Here is a 21,385-nt window from a genome sequence, read left to right as displayed (position 1 = left end):
TTCTTATACGGGACACAATTCAACTAGATTCTATTTACCCCAAAAACTCGCTAACCCACCCAACCCCAATCATAAACAAAGCAAACACTCTAATTTAACCATTCAATGATTCAACTCCCTCACCTACCCTCATAATTCTATCTTCCCCTCCTCCCTTGAAAAGTCACGTTATTGGGTAGCAATTCCCCTAACTTACTATGAGAAACCTAGCGGCTAATCAATTACTTGAAGAAGAAGCCCCATCGCGTGTGCTTGTCATCGCCGCCCCGTTCTAGAACCGCTGTCATTGCGTCTTACCGGTCCGTCTCCGCGTGCGCCCTTTCGACATTCTGGAACAGCTATTCGTTTGGTTTTTCTTTCTTCATCTTACACTTTTGTCCTCCTCTTCATTATGTTTTTGCCTCTGTTGATGTACTATTAGTTTTGGCTCATTTGAAAATAATTTGGTAAAGTGATCTTCATTTTGAAGGTCTAATGTTATTACTCTTTGTGTAATGCATGCAAAAATGGGAGTCTCAAATACAACATATAACTCTGTGTTGATGATCAATGTTGATTTGGAAGAGGTTAAAAAATTCAGACAAAGGTTAGACTTTTTGTTGGTTTATTAAAATTATAGTTATATTGTAAGTTTAGCTGTGTATGGTTGCATCTTCAATATTCTAACGCAAATTTTATTTTGTGTGAATAAAGAATAATGGCTATTGAGACAGGGACACCAACACGGGTTGCACGCATTGAGAAAAGAGCTCCATATTAAGAGGAAGATGATTTTTTGAATAAAACTCCGTACAAACCAATTTTTGAGATTAGGGATCTTATAGAGGTTTTTATATAACTTGATTAGATTCTAAAATTTTCTTATGCCATATTTTTTATGGAGTGTAATCATTTGGTAACACTGTTTTAATTGATTAAACTACTGCATTTCAGAAAACGGTTTGTGTGACCATTGGAGTAGTGAAGGATTTTTCTCCGGGAAAGTCTTGGTGGTACAAGAGTTGCAATGTTTGTCCTTTGGCTATGAGAGAAGAAGGGGATGGTTACAAATATTCTAGGTGCAAAGCTGAATCACAGAATTTTACTCCAAGGTGTGCATTATTTGTGAAATAAACCTTATTCCAGTTTTTATTAAATGAGATTCGCGATAATATATTTTTTCTTTATTTATAGGTATTCACTAAATTTGAAGGTTGGTGATGAAGAATCCTATGCATCATTCATCGTGTATGAAACTATTGGTAGTGAGTGTTTAAATATTTCTGCTGCAGAGCTGAGGACAAAATATATAATGAGGGTACTAAAAAAATTTCGTATTTATATACTATTTGTGAACATTATAACTCATGTATTAACATTTTATTGTTGACACTTATTGTTCTTCATCTGAATTTAATATAGGGTGGGAATAGGATTGATTTTCCTGAAGAGTTAAGTAAATTCAAGAATAAAATGTTCCTTTTCAAAGTTTCTGTGAAGTTGGAGAACATCAATTCTTTCCAATTGGTTTCTATCACAGTCGTGAAGTTGTGTCACAATGAGGCCATAATCAATTCCTTCAAACAAAAGTATAGTATTGAGCAGGTATTTTATCTTTAGAGTAGGTACGATATATATAAGTAATTTTTTATTATACTCATGGTGTTTTTAAAATTTCATTAGGATGCCTTTTTCTCTATAAATTCTAATTTGATAACACTTCCAGCTGATTATTCAGATAAGAATAAGGTGAATAACTTTTCCAAAAATTTTTTTTTGTCAATTTATGTTTAACAAGATTATTTATCCAATTCATGTTTGTGAAAAAGGGTATGTGACAACATTAACATTATTAAATCATCCAGCTATTGACAAAATATTGAATTAATTGGCAGGCTATAATGTACATCTCTTATTAACATTTATATGTTTATCCCTTATATTCAAATGATATAAAAGACCCTAACTTCAGATGCACTTTCCTTATAATAAATTGTGTGGACTCTATCTTTGAAAAAAATCTCTTTGGTGGACTGTTCTTTGTAGTTGTTGATATGTAGCATTCCAAAATAGTGGATAGACTGTGAATTTAAGTGGTGGTGTTTTGTTTAAGGGTGTGAAGTATTGACCACGGAACAATGATGAGATTGTTAATTAGATTTTTATCTCTAATGATAACTTTACTTAATTTTTCGATAGAATGCTGATTCACAAGTAGGTGAATACCAACCTGACATTGAGTCTTCCAAGTTTATCACACCAATCACGTCTGGACAGAATTCAAGTTCTGCTGGCAAAAATATTACGGTTAATGAAGCTGATGATGGAGGTGCTACTTTTACCTGGGACAAACATACCTTAGTTGCAAACCCAGCTCATTTTTTTACAGAGAAACCTACAGCTACTTTTGGTGTTGCTTCTGATGCTGCTGAGAGTGAAAGATTTACTGTGTGAACTATCTTATCTTTAAGTCGCTTCATTTTTATTTTGTTTAGTTCCAAATTTCTTATATGATACACTGGGTATATTATTGGAGGCTTTTCAAATATAGCATTGGTATTATGGACATAATACTTTATATCTTACCTTCATTTTATTAAAGAAAGCTTTGTTGATCTATGACTTTGACCCTAAATGGGGGCGAGCTATAATGATTTCTGATTACCTTCATTTTGGATTATATTATTCAAGATTTTGTCTAGACAAAAATGACTACAAAACATAAATTTGAATAATTCAAAACTATATTATTTTAAAACTTCTTGACTATAGTTTTTTTTAAAGAAATTTAAATATATGTCTTGAAATTTAGTACTCTTTTAGTTAAGAGTTTTTTAGTACTCTTTCAGTAGTACTCTCTTTTTAAATTTAATTATATCTTTCTTAAAAAATTTATAACATAAAATTAACAGTATTATATAAAATATATACTAATTTTTTAACACAATAAAAATCTACAAAGGTAAATAAAAAAATAAGGTTCTAACAGAAATATGTATTAATAAAAATAATTACAAAAATTTATATAAGAAATGAGTGCTAAAAAATCTATAAAAAAGTACAATAATATACGTCAATAAACATAAGGAAAAAAAAATATCCATACTATGAAAAAAAATTAATAAAAAATCAAAACTTACGAAAATTTACTAAAAGTAATATTAAACAATGCCTGTGATGTGGGCTACAAGGACATAACCCAAACGTAATCCAAAACCCAACCCAGCAAGCAGGAGTCCCTTACCCATGCTACTTCCCTTACATGGCCTCTTCATTGGCATCGACGGGCTGCTGTTCCCCCGACTCAGCCGCGAACTTCTACTTCCAGAGCTCGCCATGGCAGTATCGTTGTTTATCTGCGCTGCTGCTCCCTACAACCTCCACATCGGTCCTGACTGATTATCCAAGCTTTACTTGAGTACCTCACCTTTGGTTTATACATTCTGCAAAATCCATTGATTATTGGTGTACCTCTGGCTTTTTTATGCATAAGCCTTGCTTGAGGTTTAACTAACCTTCATTCTTTCCTCCTGTTAAATGTTTCAGCTTATAAGATCTAGGCTTCGGCATGACAAATTGGGATTCCGACACTTAGTGAGGTTTTTTAATTTCATATATAATAATATAATAAATGTGGTGTATCAATAATTTTAATTCATAAATATAGTTGCTCATGGTGTGATATTTTATTACAGGCATATATCTTTTAATGCCTATTCTCTGTATAGCAATAATGTCATGTATATTTGTATATCTCTTCTTTGGCCTCTTCCCGAATAGTTCACTATTATATATTTCCATGTATGTATATATCAATGAATTGGAAATTATTGTTTTCCTATCACATGATGTATTAATTATTATATTCCAAACTTATCTCTCCTATAAGTTTCTTTAATCTAAGGTTGCAAATGTAATTTTTTTGATAAAGGGTATCGCAAGCAAAAAAGAATAAAAAGCATAAAAGCATCGGAACATTCCAAACGTAATTATCCTAATCTAAAGATAGAGAATTAATTGTAGAGATTTAATTTCTTATTTTACCTTAATAAAATACTTTTCACATTCCCACTAACTCATTTTTCTTCAGTTTTTAAATACTCCTAATATACTCTGCATATATAACAATTCTGAATTTGAATTGCCTCAATTTTAGTGTGTTATTTTAACCTCTTATCAATGGATAGTGAAAATTCAAGGATAAGTTCAAGACTTGCAAGGATTAGGCGTAGAATAATTTTGGACAGTCAAAGAAGAAAAAAAAGAACAAGTCTTTGTTTACAGAATGCACCTCAAGGTAATCACCAATTATAATGATCTCATTCCAATTCTTTCATGGCATACTTTCTTTCTCTTTCCAAATACTACATTCTTTTGAAATATTAATTATTTCAAGACACCTACAATGGAGCAAAGAGAAGAAATATTTCCAAAGAGAGTTTTGCGGCCAGTAGCAGCTCATATAATCAAGTTCTCTTGATTAACAAATCAATATGCACACAAAATGAGAGCAACCAAAATTCAAAGTATGCAATGAGGTCCGATTTAGCTAGCACAAGGACTCCATTAACAAGTGTTACACGTAAGTTAATTGACTTATCCTTATTTGAAGTGTGTTTCATTATTAGCATTTCTACCATTCATAAAATTAGAAAATTATTCAAAGATGGTGTCATTTATGATCTAAGAATAGTTGATGGTGTTGTTTATGACTCCTTCAAAGATGCATGCTATGCTTTAGGACTATTGCAGGATGACAGAGAATTCATTGATGCAATCTCTGAAGCAGGAACATGGCACTCTGCAACTTTTTTAAGGAGACATTTTGTTGTTTTATTAATATCAAATAACATGAGTAGACCAGATTTTGTTTGGCAAAAGACTTGGAACTTTCTCTCTCATGACGTACTATATGAACAAAGAAGATTATTGCAAATGAAAGGTAACTATAGTCTATTATAATTTTTTTCCATGGTAGAATTCAATTTATCCTATAATTATAACAAAAACATCGGACAAGAAATTTTAAGAGTGATTTTCTTTAACAAAATGCCTTTTTTGGGAGTAAAATTACCATACATATGGCAAAATTGTTTATAGGTGTTCTCTTTAACTTTTTCCCTTTCTCTGATAATATTTAGTAAATATCACAAAACATTACTCAAAAATTGGATTATATATATATTAGTTTCGTACTTGCTTTACTTCCTCCTCTTAATACATATTTTGATTCATTGCCGTATACCATATCTACTTCATCTATGAAACCGCAACAAAATCCACATACTTCCAATACTTGCATTTGCATTGGTTGTTTGTGTGCCTTTTTTTATGTTATAATAATTTTGATATCCATGTTAATCACAATAATAATTTTTAAAAGGACATGTTACTAATGAAGCATTTTTTAAACCAAAAACAAGGAGTGTTATTTATCATTCAACAATGCATTTCAAACTTTTTTTGCCAGAGACTAATTTAATAATTTTTCAAATAATTGTGTTATTTTAAATTGAAAAAATATAGATTTGATGATGTCAGAAGTCCAAATAAAAGATATTGCACTTGCAAAAATTGAAGATTTGCTCCAGTCAAATGGCAAGTCATTGAAAGAATATTGTGGAATGTCATATCCTTCAGAAAATTTGGTGTCCAGCTTAGAAGACAGAATTATAATGGAAGAGTTGAACTTTGACGTTAATGCTGTTGCGAGTGAACTAGGTGGGTATTTAGAAAAGCTAACTGATGAGCATAAATTTGCATACGATCAAATAATTGGTGTATGGGTGGACTTTTCTTCTTATACAGTCAAGGTGGTTGAGGAAAAACATTCTTATGGTCAACTATATCATGCTCAGTTAGGTCTAAAGGAGGTATAATTTTAAATGTTGCTTCGAGTGGGACTGCGGCACTTCTGTTGCCTAATGGAAGAACTGCACATTCAAGGTTTAAAATTCATTTGACCATAAATGAAGATTCTTTGTGTAACATTAAACAGGAAAGTCCTCTTGCAAGGTTAATATCCAAGGCCAAATTAATCATATAGGATGAAGCTCCAATGATAAGTAAGTATTGTTACAAAGCTTTAGACAAATGCCTCAGAGACATCTTAAGGTGCTCAGATTCGTATAATGCTCATTTGCCATTTGGAGGTAAAGTTGTTGTTCTCGGAGGAGATTTTAGACAAATTTTACCTATGATTCCTAGAGGCTCAAGGCAAGATATAATTCAGTCTTCTATTAATTCTTCATATTTGTGGCATAACTGTAAGGTTTTAAAGCTTACAAAAAACATGAGATTGTCACTACGTGAAAATAACAACATACAATAACTCAGAAATTTTGCAGAATGGCTACTCAAAATTGGTGATGGTTTGGCTGGTGATACAACAGATGGTGAATCAATCGTTCATATACCATCTGACATTTTGGTTAAGAACACTGAGACATCTTTGGATGACCTCATTGATTTTGTGTATCTAGATATGTTATCCAATTTATCCGTTGAAAATTATTTCAAGGATAGAGCAATTCTTGCACCAACTCTGGATTGTGTCATTGATGTCAACAACAAGATGACTGCAGGGTTACCTGGACAAGAAAGAGACTACTTAAGTTCAGACTCTGTGTGTGCTGAGGAGGAAAATATGGAATTTTTGTTAGATGCTTTCTCGCCGGCGAATCTAAATGGAATAAATTGTTCAGGTCTACCGCCACACAAGTTGGTTGTGAAGGTTGGCGCTCCTATTATGTTGTTGCGGAATATAGACCAAACTAATGGTTTGTAAAATGGAACGAGAATTCAAGTTAGAAGAATGAGAAATCATGTGATAGAATGCAAGACTTTAACCGGTAACAAAGCTGGAAGTATTATTCTTATCCCAAGACTGAATCTAATTCCAAATAATGAAACATTACCGGTTAGGTTTCAAAGAAGACAATTCCCAATTATCATGTCATTTGCAATGACAATAAATAAGTCCCAGGGACAAACTCTATCGAAAGTTGGAATTTACCTTCGAAGGCCAGTTTTCACCCATGGTCAATTGTATGTTGCGTTATCAAGGGTAACGAGTAAAGATGGTCTGCGAGTACTGTTGCAAGATCATGGACACTTAAAAGATAATTGCACGATGAATGTGGTATATAGATAAATTTTTGAGAGATAAATTTTCGAGAGCCTATAATGAAAGGGTAATAACAAAATGTCTTACTTAAATCTATTTATTTATTAAAATTTATTACTATCAATTAAAAAAATTTAGCAATTCTAGGAGCTAATGGATAATGCATTCTTATTGTACATTAATAGCTTGAGAATATTAAAATTATCATAAAAAATATGTATTATTTTATTCTCCTAATAAACAATTTTATAATTACGATAATCATATAATTTTATATACTAACAGTGATACAGTGTTATTTCATGTATATATTTTGCAGGTATCAAAGGATAGCGTCGAATTGTTATTTAGTAGGTTTAAATTATTTATTGTTTGTTGTAGAACTTTCTACATTAGGATTCTCTATTAATTTGTTCTTCATTTTGAGCTGATTTTGATATATTCTTACTTCACAACAAACCAACATATAAAACTTTGTTAGTGGATTTAAGTATTACTAGATTATTTATGGCATATTGAATATATATGTCTGATTTATTGAAAAAAAAGTAGATTAAATAACTATTTTATAGTTAATACAATTAACACTATATTAAGAAAAGAAAATAAATGCATACAAGTTATTTTTTTATTAATTAAATTATCATAATTAAAATTAATTTTAACACAATAGCTTAAAATTATAATTTCAAACTTATCACGTGCATGGTACGGGTTATTACACTTGTTTAAAAATATATAATTTACTATGCTATCAACAATTAAAAATACACTAGGAAGATTCAATATATCACCATCTATCTCATGACAAATTTTTTTGAGATATCTCGCTTTGGGTTTGGATATGAATCAAGTTTGTAGACCTTCCCCTCGTCAATGGATATTACCATCAAGAACCAGTGAAAAATGTCGTCAATGAATGGAACATATATCTGTGTGGACATGATTCATGGACAATTAAACTAAAAAAATATGAAAAATTCAAATAGAGAGTGGGTGAAAATAAAAAACATATTCTAACGCAGAAGACTTCGGCATCCAGATGTTTTTTGTACTTTTCATACAACTCTTGACGTAGCATATTTGGGTTAAAGGCATCAACCTAATTTTTTTTTATTATAAATCATTAGTTTCATTGAGACTACATATTTTTTGAGGGTCTGTTATCGAAATTTTTTACCCCAAATTGTGGTGGTAGAGACCAAGTTGTTATTTTGTTGGACATATCTTCAAAGGGATCATCAATACGTTATGCCATTGTTGTTTTAAGGGCAGTCAACATTAAAATCTACATGGAAATGAACATGTTAATAACTAAAGCATATTCTTCACAAACCTAATAAAAGTTATAGTATTTACTTACATTTGAGTGTACTTCATTGCAGGGAATGAGACACTGAAAATTTGCTCAACTCATCTCAATATTTTTATTTTTGAATAGAGTCTCCCTATGTAGATACAACAAAGTTGTACTTGTGTAAAAACTTACAAATACAAAAGACACAGAAATAAATATTCGACATCAATAATTAATTTATTTATATTTATAAGTTTTATTTTTGTTAAGTAGCTAACTCAATGTTTTTACCCTTCATATAAGTTGTGGCCAAATACATAAAGTGATATTTGACATTCTTGTAGTGTCAACTGCATTTCCTTAGTTGGACAGAATTTAGACTTCTTTTCAACTGGGAGTACACAACCAATTTCAGATGATAGTATTCTAGGTCCATTGGATCCCTTTGGTCTGCCCCTCCTTCGCCCAGAACAGAAATTTTCACTTGAGTTGTGACCTTTGGGTGACAAGTTCAAGGCAGCTTTGGATGCTTTTTTCGCCTATACAAATTTAATAAAAAAAATAATTAAAAAATTAGTAACTAAAATATACGAATGCTGCAAATGAAAACAAGTAGCTAATATAAGGATATACCTTTTCACGAAGATAGGTACGAGTATAGTTGACATTTTTTGATTGTGCTATCATTTCTTTGTCCAGGTTGATAATAGTTATCTTTTGATATTTTCCATACAGGGGAGTACCAGTATTTTCAGGATCGCTTCCACCAAGAATGACATCAGTGTCTTCTTCTACATTTGTATAGTCTTTCTCAAGTACTTCCTTCCCTTTGACCGCATCAGCTGGAACATGCAATGGTGGCATTTGATCAGAAGTTGCTGGGCGGTCTCCAAGGTCCAATACTGCAACTTGAAGAATGGCCACCTCTCCCTTCATATTGTTGCACAATCTCTCAAGGTCAGTTATTTTAATGTTGCAAAACAGTATATGAATATTAAAGAATATTTAGTTGCAATCGTGCATAACAAATACACTTAGATTGAAACACATCTCACCTGGAGGGTTTCAACCTGACAAGATTGGTTATCATTGATGCTCTTATCAACACACTTGGAGGTATTATTGTCCACTTTCATTTTTAAGAGGGTAATAGTCAATTATCAACGGGAATGAAAATATTTTTCACGGGTTCTTATGTATGCAGAGTTATGATGCTGCCCACTAAGAGCGAGCGACAGATACACGAAGCGCACGCAGTTAATAGAATACATGGCAGTTACAAACAAGTCCATTCTTTTTTATTTCAGATTATTTTCAACGTTCATGTAAGTGGGTAACAGAATCAAAAATTAAAATGAAATTATATTTAAACAATTATTCGCATTACATTGTTATTAATTTATTCCAAAAGTTATTAAAATTTGAAGCTAATTAATATAAAATATTACAGATATAAAATTAAATAATTATTCTATTTAATATAGGAAAACTTTCAAGTATAACAGTACACTGGTATTTCAGTAAATTTTAACCGTTGATCTTAATTATATATATTATATATATTTTTTATAATTAAGATCAACTGTTAAAAAATTACTGAAATACCGATGTACCGGTATACTTGAAAATATTCCTTTAATATATAATTAGGAGTACTTCTTTCTTCTATGAAAAAGAAAAGAAAATGTCATTTTAAGAAAAACTAATAAATTATTTTTATTAATACTTTTAATACAAAATAATAAATTTTAAATGTTCTTTTAAATTATATATATTAATTAAAATAATATAATTATTCTAAATACTATATTTTAAATATAGTAAATTAACATATTTCAATAAAAAATTTGTTAAAAATTATATCAATATTTTTATATGCATTTTTTTATTAAATCTATTTTTCTTTTGCAAGAGCAATTATAATATCCTCGACATATGATAAAAGTAAACATGAATATTTGGCTTTATTTTCTATTTGGTTCAAATTTAGTCAGTAATAATATATATATATATATATATATATATATATATATATATATATATATATATAGGATCATTTTGAGTATCGGGCTAAATTTCAGGGCCAAATTTAGATTTAACTCCATAACCTACCTTATAATACATATGAGTATATATATGAGATTACTTAAAATATTTAACTATATATCATGTAAAAAACAGTTTTGACAAACAAATGTATTGTGTGGAAAATAATCAATACTAATTCTTCTATTTTTGTTATTAGTTTTTTAAACGAATTAATTAGATATGTAACACACTTAATTGGCTTTATCTTTTTATTAGCGACTCAATAGATTATACCACTTTTCTATTGAGTTTAAAAATTAATTTTATATTTTAATTCTTAAAAATTATAAATTTAATATTAAAATGAAAAATAAATTTTAAAAAATAAAATATTCTAAGTTATTTAACATGTAAAATGTATAAAATAAATCAATTTAAATTAAAAAATAAAATTAAGAAAATAGGTTGTTATTATATGAACAAAATCAATATTAAAATTGACTAATATTATTTAAAGATTACTTATTTATAAAGTTATTAAATTTATTTATTTTCTAAAACTTATTTTATTAGAAGAAAATTTAAAAATTTATATACAAAATCCATCCATACGAAAATACTATTTATATACGAAATACTTGTAAAATCTATATAAAAATTTAATTATAATTAATTAATTGTGCATTTATTTTATTTCTCTATTAACAAACTAAAGAAAAAACGTATTTCTTCAATGCTACAAAATGTTAGTATCAAAATAGTGTTTATTTAATTTATTTATCTGTGTTTCAAAAATAAATATTGAAATAAACCATCATTTCAATTCTTTTTAAATTTTAAGCCATTTCAATATGTGTACTAACATGAAAACTAAATTATCAAACATACTGATGAACCATTATTTTATGATATATTTGAGACTGAATTGAGGGGGTTTTATCAATTATTCTCACACTTATTCATGTAAATAACATGTTTTTAAGTTTTATTCCCAATATTGTGCTATGATTGAAAACATGTTTCCTAGGTCTTAAAATTTTTAATTTTTAATTCTCCTTTATTCCCATTCAATGTCGTGATGTGTTTATTAAGTGTTTTCAGGTTTACAGGGCATAGATGACTTAAAGGATGAAGATGAAGCATGTCAAAGTGGAAAGAGCACAAGAAATTGAAGATTTGAGAAGCGAGGAGCGAGGCGCACGCATGGCTGACGCGTGCGCGTGACCAGGAGCGTCGTTCAGTGACGCGTACGCGTGGCCGACGCATACGCGTGACAGAGCATTATGTGCTGTACTTAGCAGAACTCGTTGGGGGTGATTTCTGGGCTGATTTGGACCCAGATCTAAGCCCGAAAATACAGACTAGAGGCAGGGATGGAGCTGTGACTGACACACTTACACTTTTCACTTTAGTTTTAGTTTTAGTTTTGAATTCTAGAGAGAAAAACACCGACTTTTCTCTAAGATTTTGATGTTCTTAGTTTTGCTTTTGAATTGGATTTTGAGAGAGCTGCTACTACCTTCAATTGAAGTCATCATCCTTATAGTTTGCTTCTCTTATAACTCAATTACGCTTTTCCATTTAATTGCTTTGAGTTCATGTTTGGATCTTGTTATTTTTTAATTTTATTAATGCATTGAAGTATTTTTATATTTATTTTTATTGCTTGTTTGAGTCATTTTAATTATTGTTCGTGCTAATTTTAATTTAATTAATTTTTCATAATTATCATATCTTTTTTTACTCCTATTATAGTTTTATGAAAATGGCATTCATGTTAATGGAGTAGACATTTCAACTTGGCTTAGGGGTTGATTAATTGGGATTCCTTGACTTGTGATACTCAAGTATTATCTGTAATTGAAAATTGCTGGCTAACTCAATTCTCACCAACTCTAGTCCTCCCCCACAAAGTGACTAGGACTTGTGAGCTAGAGTTAGTGAAGCCACTTGACTTTCCTTCAATTGTTAGAGAATAACTAAGTGAAAGCAATGAACATTTACTATTCTACTTGGAAAAGACAAGGATAGAAATCCCAATTTTCTTCCCTGACCAAGGCTTTTAATTTCAAATACATAACACCTCTTGTTAATATTTATTGTTTTAATTTCTAGCTATTTATTTTTCCATTCTCCAATTCTAAAATTACTCAGAAAAATCCTAGCCAATAAATTGCACATTGTGTCAACTCTTAGGGAAACGACACGAGATTCTACTCCCGGTTATTTCTTTTTATTAATTGTGACACAATTTAAATTGATAGTGGAAATTTCGTCGGTTAAGACTGTACTTGCAATACTGTTTTTATAAGAAATTCTTAACCGGCATTTTTCCACCCATTTTTCCAGTTTATAGATATTTTTTGTTCATATGTTAAATTTATTTGATAAGTAAACCCTTGGACGAATCAACGATAGTGCGATTTAATAGAGTTATAAGTGCTAATAGTCTTCATTTTTAATTTGTTTTACAGTGTGATAAAATTCATTGTTCAATCAAGAATTATTTGGCAAAAATGTTTGAGAATGATTTGATCGAGGGGAAGGTTTATGTCTTCTCAAATTTTCTGATTGAGGAATCAAGCGGAATTTATCTTCTGACTACACATGTGTGTAGAATAACTTTTAAGAAAGAGTCACGTATAGTAAATACGATCGATGATCGTAACATTCCTAAAAATCATTTTAATTTTCTCGATCATACTGATATATTGAGACAAACAAATGAAAAATCTAACTTATTTGGTACGTAGTTAATTTGTATTATTATTATTATTGTGTTGTTCATTTATTTGTCTTTAATTTCATGCTTTTAATTCGTTTTTTTTAAATAGATGTTATTGGACTCTTGACTGGAAAAGGAGAACTTATGTCATGGTCAAAAGCAGGAAAAAATGGCCATTACATTGTGGTTGATCTCCATGATTTGCAGTATTTGAAGATTTAAAATTTCACAATTATAATTTGTTTTGTAATAATTATCTATTCATATGCAAAATCTTTTTTTATTATATATTATTACCTATTTCTCTTAATTTTCGCTTTTATTTAGAAATGAGGAAAAAATTAGATGCACACTGTGGGATCAATTTGTAACTCAACTACTCAATTATCTACATGATCACCAAGCAATCGAATACATACTAATTATCCAGTTTGCAAAATTCAACAAAGGCATTGGTAGGCATATTGATTTAACCTTCTAATTGACATATTTATTTTTATTATATTTATAATCATGTTATAATTATTTTTAAAAATATCTTTTTAAGAAATACTATTAATATTAACATATGATGTATTAAATAGATATTTTAAAAGTAGCAGTAGCCTATGAAAAAAAATAAAAATTAACATAAATAAATATTACAAAAAATATATCTATACAGCTCTTTTTGTTTTTTTTTTCTTATACGGGACACAATCCAACTAGATTCTATTTACCCCAAAAACTCGCTAACCCACCCAACCCCAATCATAAACGAAGCAAACACTCTCTAATTTAGCCATTCAGTGATTCAATTCCCTCACATACCCTCATAATTCTACCTTCCCATCCTCCCTTGAAAAGTCACATTATTGGGTAGCAATTCCCCTAACTTACTATGAGAAATCTAGCGGCTAATCAATTACTTGAAGCAGAAGCCCATCGCGTGAGCTTGCCATCGCCGCCCCATTCTAGAACCGCTGTCATTGCGTCTTACCGCTCCGTCTCCGCGTGCGCCCTTTCGACATTCCGGAACATCTATTCGTTTGGTTTTTCTTTCTTCATCTTACACTTTTGTCCTCCTCTTCGTTATGTTTTTGCCTCTGTTGGTGTACTATTAGTTTTGGCTCATTTGAAAATAATTTGGTAAAGTGGTCTTCATTTTGAAGGTCTAATGTTATTACTCTTTGTGTAATGCATGCAAAAATGGGAGTCTCAAATACAACATATAACTCTGTGTTGATGATCAATGCTGATTTGGAAAAAGGTTAAAAAATTCAGACAAAGGTTAGACTTTTTGTTGGTTTATTAAAATTACAGTTATATTGTATGTTTAGCTGTGTATGATTGCATCTTCAATATTCTAACGCAAATTTTATTTTGTGTGAATAAAGGATAATGGCTATTGAGACAGGGACACCAACACGGGTTGCACGCATTGAGAAAAGAGCTCCATATTCAGAGGAAGATGATTCTTTGAATAAGACTCCGTACAAACCAATTTCTGAGATTAGGGATCTTATAGAGGTTTTTATATAACTTGATTAGATTCTAAAATTTTCTTATGCCATATTTTTTTATATGTAATCATTTGGTGACACTGTTTTAATTGATTAAACTACTGCATTTCCGAAAACAGTTTGTGTGACCATTGGAGTAGTGAAGGATTTTTCTCCGGGAAAGTCTTGGTGGTACAAGAGTTGCAATGTTTGTCCTTTGAGAGAAGAAGGAGATGGTTACAAATGTTCTAGGTGCAAAGCTGAATCACGGAATTTTACTCCAAAGTGTGCATTATTTGTGAAATAAACCTTATTCCAGTTTTTATTAATTGAGATTCGCGATAATATAATTTTTCTTTATTTATAGGTATTCACTAAATTTGAAGGTTGCTGATGAAGAATCCTATGCATCATTCATCGCGTATGAAACTGTTGGTAGTGAGTATTTAAATATTTCTGCTGCAGAGCTGAGGACAAAACATATAATGAGGGTACTAAAAAAATTTTGTATTTATATACTATTGTGAACATTATAACTCATGTATTAACATTTTATTGTTGACACTTATTGTTCTTCATCTCAATTCAATATAGGGTGGGAATAGGATTGATTTTCCTATAGAGTTAAGTAAATTCAAGAATAAAACGTTCCTTTTCAAAGTTTCTGTGGAGTTGGAGAACATCAATTCTTTCCAATCGGTTTCTATCACAGTCGTGAAGTTGTATCACGATGAGGCCATAATCAATTCCTTCAAACAGAAGTACAGTATCGAGTAGGTATTTTATCTTTAGAGTAGGCACGGTATATAAGTAATTTTTTATTATACTCATGGTGTTTTTAAAATTTCATTAGGATGCCTTCTTCCCTGCAATTTCTAATGTGATAACACTTCCAACTGATTATTCAGATATGAATAAGGTGAATAACTTTACCAAAAATTTTTTGTCAATTTAATTTTAACAAGATTATTTATCCAATTCATGTTTGTGAAAAGGGTATGTGACAACATTAACATTATTAAATCCTTCAGCTATTGACAAAATACTGAATTAATTGGCAGGATATAATGTACATCTCTTATTAACATTTATATGTTTATCCTTTATATTTAAATGATATAAAAAACCCCAACTTCAGATGCACTTTCCTTATAATAAATTGTGTGGACTCTCTCTTTGAAAAAAAATCTCCTTGGTGGACTGTTCTTCGTAGTTGATATGTAGCATTCCAAAATAGTGGATAGACTGTGAATTTAAGTGATGGTGTTTTGTTTAAGGGTGTGTAGTATTGACCACGGAACAATGATGAGATTGTTAATTAGATTTTTATCTCTAATGATAACTTTTACTTAATTTTTTGATAGAATGCTGATTCACAAGTAGGTGAATACCAACCTGACATTGAGTCTTCCAAGTCTATCACACCAATTCAAGTTCTGCTGGTAAAAATCTTACGGTTAATAAAGCTGGTGATGGAGGTACTACTATTACCTGGGACAAACATAACCTAGTTGCAAACCCAGCTCATTTTTTTACAGATGAACCTACAACTACTTCTGGTGTTGCTTCTGATGCTGCTGAGAGTGAAAGATGGATTTCACAACCAACTCATGATACTGGAGAAGATTACAATTTTTCAGCAACAAAGACGAGGAAAGTTTCCAAAGAATAGCTTATTAAGCAGTTTTCATCATTATTTCTAGAATGATAATGCAAGTATTTTTTTTAAATTACTGTGTGAACTATTTTATCTTTAAGTCGCTTTATTTTTATTTTGTTTAGTTCCAAATTACTTATATGATACACTGGTATATTATTGGAGGCTTTACAAATATATCATTGGTATTATGGACATAATACTTTATATATTACCTTCATTTTATTAAAGAAAGCTTTGTTGATCTACGACCTTGACCCAAAACGGGGGCGAGCTACAATGATTTCCGATTACCTTCATTTTGGATTATATTATTCAAGATTTTGTCCAGACAAAATGACTACAAAACATAAATTTGAATCATTCAAAATTATATTATTTTAAAACTTCTTGACTATAGTTTTTTTTAAAGAAATTTAAATGTATGTCTTGAAATTTAGTACTCTTTTAGTTAATAGTTTTTTGGTACTCTTTCAGTAGTACTCTCTTTTTAAATTTAATTATATCTTTCTTAAAAAATTTATAATATAAAATTAACAGTATTATATAAAATATATACTAATTTTTGAACACACAATAAAAATCTACAAAGGTAAATAAAAAAATAAGGTTCTAACAAAAATATATATTAATAAAAATAATTACAAAAAATTATATAAGCAATGAGTGCAAAAAAATCTATTAAAAAATACAATAATATACATCAATAAATATAAGAAAAAAAATATCCATACTATTAACAAAAAAATTAATAAAAAATAAAAAGTTACGAAAATATACTAAAAATAATATTAAACAATGCCTATGATGTGGGCTACAAGGACACAACCCAAATTTAACCCATAACCCAACCCAGACCCATGCTACTTCCCTTACATGGCCTCTTCATTGGCGTCGATGGGCTGCTGTTCCCCGACTCAGCCTTTTACCTCCAGAGCTCGCCATGGCGGTGCCGTTGTTTATCTGTGCTACTACTCCCTACAACCTCCACATCGGTCCCGACTGATTATCCAAGCTTTACTTGAGTACCTCACCTTTGATTTATACATTCTGCAAAATCCATCGATTATTGGTGTACCTCTGGCTTTTTTATGCATAAGCCTTGGTTGAGGTTTAACTAACCTTCCTTCTTTGCTCCTGTTAAATGTTTCAGCTTATAAGATCTAGGCTTCGGCGTGACAAATTGGGATTCCGACACTTAGTGAGGTTTTTTAATTTCATATATAATAATATAATAAATGTGGTGTATCAATAATTTTAATTCATAAATATAGTTGCTCAAGGTATGATATTTTATTACAGGCGTATATCTTTTAATGCCTATTCTCTGTATAGCAATAATGTCATGTATATTTGTATATCTCTTCTTTGGCCTCTTCCCGAATAGTTCACTATTATATATTTCCATGTATGTATATATCAATGAATTGGAAATCATTGTTTTCCTATCACATGATGTATTAATTATTATATTCCAAACTTATCTCTCCTATAAGTTTCTTTAATCTAAGGTTGCAAATGTAATTTTTTTATAAAGGGTATCACAAGCAAAAAAGAATAAAAAGCATAAAAGCATCAGAACATTCCAAACGTAATTATCCTACTCTAAAGATAGAGAATTAATTGTAGAGATTTAATTTCTTATTTTACCTTAATAAAATACTTTTCACATTCCCACTAACTCATTTTTCTTCAGTTTTTAAATACTCCTAATATACTCTGCATATATAACAATTATGAATTTGAATTGCCTCAATTTTAGTGTGTTATTTTAACATCTTATCAATGGATAGTGAAAATTCAAGGATAAGTTGAAGACTTGCAAGGATTAGGCGTAGAATAATTCTGGACAGTCAAAGAAGAAGAAAAAGAACAAGTCTTTGTTTACGGAATGTACCTCAAGGTAATAAGCAATTATAATTATCTCATTCCAATTCTTTCATGGCATACTTTCTTTCTGTTTCCTAATACTACATTCTTTTGAAACATTAATTATTTCAAGACACCTACAATGGAGCAAAGAGAAGAAATGTTGCCAAAGAGAGTTTTGCGGCTGGTAGCAACTCATATAATCAAGTTCTCTTGATTAACAAATCAATATGCACACAAAATGAGAGCAACCAAAATTCAATGCATGCAATGAGGTCCGATTCAGCTAGCACAAGGACTCCATTAACAAATGTTACACGTAAGTTAATTGACTTATCCTTATTTGGAGTGTGTTTCATTATTAGCATTTCTACCATTCATAAAATTAGAAAATTATTCAAAGATGGTGTCGTTTATGATCAAAAAACAGTTGATGGTGTTGTTTATGACTTCTTCAAAGATGCATGCTATGCTCTAGGACTGTTGCAGAATGACAGAGAATTCATTGATGCAATCTCTGAAGCAGGAACATGGCACTCTGCAACTTTTTTAAGGAGACTTTTTGTTGTTTTATTAACATCAAATAACATGAGTAGACCAGATTTTGATTGGCAAAAGACTTGGAACTTTCACTCTCATGACGTACTATATTAACAAAGAAGATTACTGCAAATGGAAGGTAACTATAGTCTATTATAATTTTTTCCATGGTAGAATTCAATTTAGCCTATAATTATAACAAAAACATTGGATAAGAAATTTTAAGAGTGATTTTCTTTAACAAAATACCTTTTTTAGGAGTAAAATTACCATACATATGGCAAAATTGTTTATTGGTGTTCACTTTAACTTTTTCCCTTTCTCTGATAATATTTAGGAAATATAACAAAACATTACTCAAAAATTGGATTTTATATATATTAGTTTCGTACTTGCTTTACTTCCTCCTCTTAATACATATTTTGATACATTGTCATAAACCATATCTACTTCATCTAAGAAACCGCAACTAAATCCACATACTTTCAATACTTGCATTTGCATCGGTTGTTTGTGTGCCTTTTTTTATGTTATAGTGATTTTGATATCCATGTTAATCACAATAATAATTTTTAAAAGGACATGTTACTAATGAAGCATTTTTTAAACCAAAAACAAGGAGTTATTTATCATTCAACAATGCATTTCAAACTTTTCTTGCCAAAGACTAATTTTTCAAATAATTGTGTTATTTTAAATTGAAAAAATACAGATTTGATGGTGTCAGAAGTCCAAATAAAAGATATTGCACTTGCAAAAATTGAAGATTTGCTCCAGTCAAATGGCAAGTCATTGAAAGAATATTGTGGAATGCCATATCCTTCAGAGAATTTGGTGTCCATCTTAGAAGACAGAATTATAATGGAAGAGTTGAACTTTGACGTTAATGCTGTTGCGAGTGAACTAGGTGGGTATTTAGAAAAGCTAATTGATGAGCAGAAATTTGCATACGATCAAATAATTGGTGCTGTTAGTGGTAATATGGGTGGACTTTTCTTCTTATACGGTCAAGGTGGTTGTGGAAAAACATTCTTATGATCAACTATATCATGCTCAATTAGGTCTAAAGGAGGTATAATTTTAAACGTTGCTTTGAGTGGGACTGTTGCACTTATGTTGCCTAACGGAAGAACTACACATTCAAGGTTTAAAATTCATTTGACCATAAATGAAGATTCTTTGTGTAGCATTAAACAGGGAAGTCCTCTTGCAAGGTTAATATCCAAGGCCAAATTAATCATATGGGATGAAGCTCCAATGATAAGTAAGTATTGTTACGAAGCTTTAGACAAATGCCTCAGCGACATCTTAAGGTGCTCAGATTCGTATAATGCTCATTTGCCATTTGGAGGTAAAGTTGTTGTTCTCGGAGGAGATTTTAGACAAATTTTACTTGTGATTCCCAGAGGCTCAAGGCAAGATATAATTCAGTCTTCTATTAATTCTTCATATTTGTGGCATAACTGTAAGGTTTTAAAGCTTACAAAAAACATGAGATTGTCACTACGTGAAAACAATAACATACAAGAACTCAGAAATTTTGCAGAATGGCTACTCAAAATTGGTGATGGTTTGGCTGGTGATACAACAGATGGTGAATCAATCGTTCATATACCATCTGACATTTTGGTTAAGAACACTGAGACATCTTTGGATGACCTCATTGATTTTGTGTATCTAGATATGTTATCCAATTTATCCGTTGAAAATTATTTCAAGGATAGAGCAATTCTTGCACCAACTCTGGATTGTGTCATTGATGTATACAACAAGATGGCTGCAGGGTTACCTGGACAAGAAAGAGTCTACTTAAGTTCAGACTCTGTGTGTGCTGAGGAGGGAAATATAGAATTTGAGTTAGATGCTTTCTGGAGATTTTAAATGGAATAAATTGTTCAGGTCTACCACCACACAAGTTGGTTATGAAGGTTGGCGCTCCTGTTATGTTGCTGTGGAATACAGACCCAACTAATGGTTTGTACAATGGAACGAGAATGCAAGTTAGAAGAATGGGAAATCATGTGATAGAATGCAAGACTTTAATCGGTAACAAAGCTGGAAGTATTGTTCGTATCCCAAGACTGAATCTAATTCCAAAAAAATGAAACATTACTGATCAGGTTTCAAAGAAGACAATTCCCAATTATCATGTCATTTGCAATGACAATAAATACGTCCCAGGGACAAACTCTATCGAAAGTTGGAATTTACCTTCCAAGGCCAGTTTTCACCCGTGGTCAATTGTAAGTTGCGTTATCAAGGGTAACGAGTAAAGATGGTCTGCGAGTGTTGTTGCAAGATCATGGACACTTGGAAGATAACTGCATGATGAATGTGGTATATAGAGAAGTTTTTGAGAGCCTATAATGAAAAGGTAATAACAAAATGTCTTACTTAAATGTATTTATTTATTAAAATTTATTACTATCAATTAAAAAAATTTAGCAATTCTAGGAGCTATAATGGATAATGCATTCTTATTGTACATTAATAGCTTGAGAATATTAAAATTATCATAAAAATCCGTATTATTTTATTCTCCTGATAAACAATTTTATAATTACGTTAATCATATAATTTTATATACTAACATTGATACAGTGTTATTTTAGGTGTATATTTTGCAGGTATCAAAGGATAGCGTTGAATTGTTATTTAGTAGGTTTAAATTATTTATTGTTTA

The 21,385-nt window shown here is 30.5% G+C and overlaps 1 protein-coding gene and 1 long non-coding RNA gene across 2 annotated transcripts; both read left to right on the top strand.

Moving 5' to 3' along the window:
* Positions 1-453: 453 nt before the first annotated feature.
* LOC148581670 (uncharacterized) lies at positions 454-16,493 on the top strand. The gene is made up of 7 exons (XR_015890689.1): positions 454-586; positions 694-826; positions 934-1,091; positions 15,004-15,127; positions 15,231-15,413; positions 15,490-15,555; positions 16,001-16,493. It is a non-coding gene; the product is annotated as an uncharacterized LOC148581670 (long non-coding RNA).
* A 2,926-nt stretch (positions 16,494-19,419) lies between these two features.
* On the top strand, positions 19,420-20,975 carry LOC110268469 (uncharacterized). Its single transcript, XM_021114654.1, has 4 exons — positions 19,420-19,671; positions 19,900-20,515; positions 20,602-20,702; positions 20,823-20,975. The coding sequence occupies exons 1-4, from the start codon at positions 19,420-19,422 to the stop codon at positions 20,973-20,975; spliced, it is 1,122 nt and encodes a 373-aa protein (XP_020970313.1).
* Positions 20,976-21,385: the final 410 nt, after the last annotated feature.

This window comes from Arachis ipaensis, chromosome B10 (assembly GCF_059453495.1).
Source record: "Arachis ipaensis isolate K30076 ecotype BB chromosome B10, ASM5945349v1, whole genome shotgun sequence".
Lineage (NCBI taxonomy): Eukaryota > Viridiplantae > Streptophyta > Magnoliopsida > Fabales > Fabaceae > Arachis > Arachis ipaensis.
This window is presented reverse-complemented; position numbering and strand designations above follow the sequence as displayed.

Bases quoted from the DNA above. Each gene is read 5' to 3' on its own strand.
- LOC110268469 (XM_021114654.1), top strand. From the start codon at position 19,420: ATGGTGTCAGAAGTCCAAATAAAAGATATTGCACTTGCAAAAATTGAA. The intron at 19,672-19,899 runs GTTAGTGGTAAT...AGCATTAAACAG, and splicing joins ACGATCAAATAATTGGTGCT to GGAAGTCCTCTTGCAAGGTT. The intron at 20,703-20,822 runs GTTAGAAGAATG...ATTACTGATCAG, and splicing joins ACAATGGAACGAGAATGCAA to GTTTCAAAGAAGACAATTCC.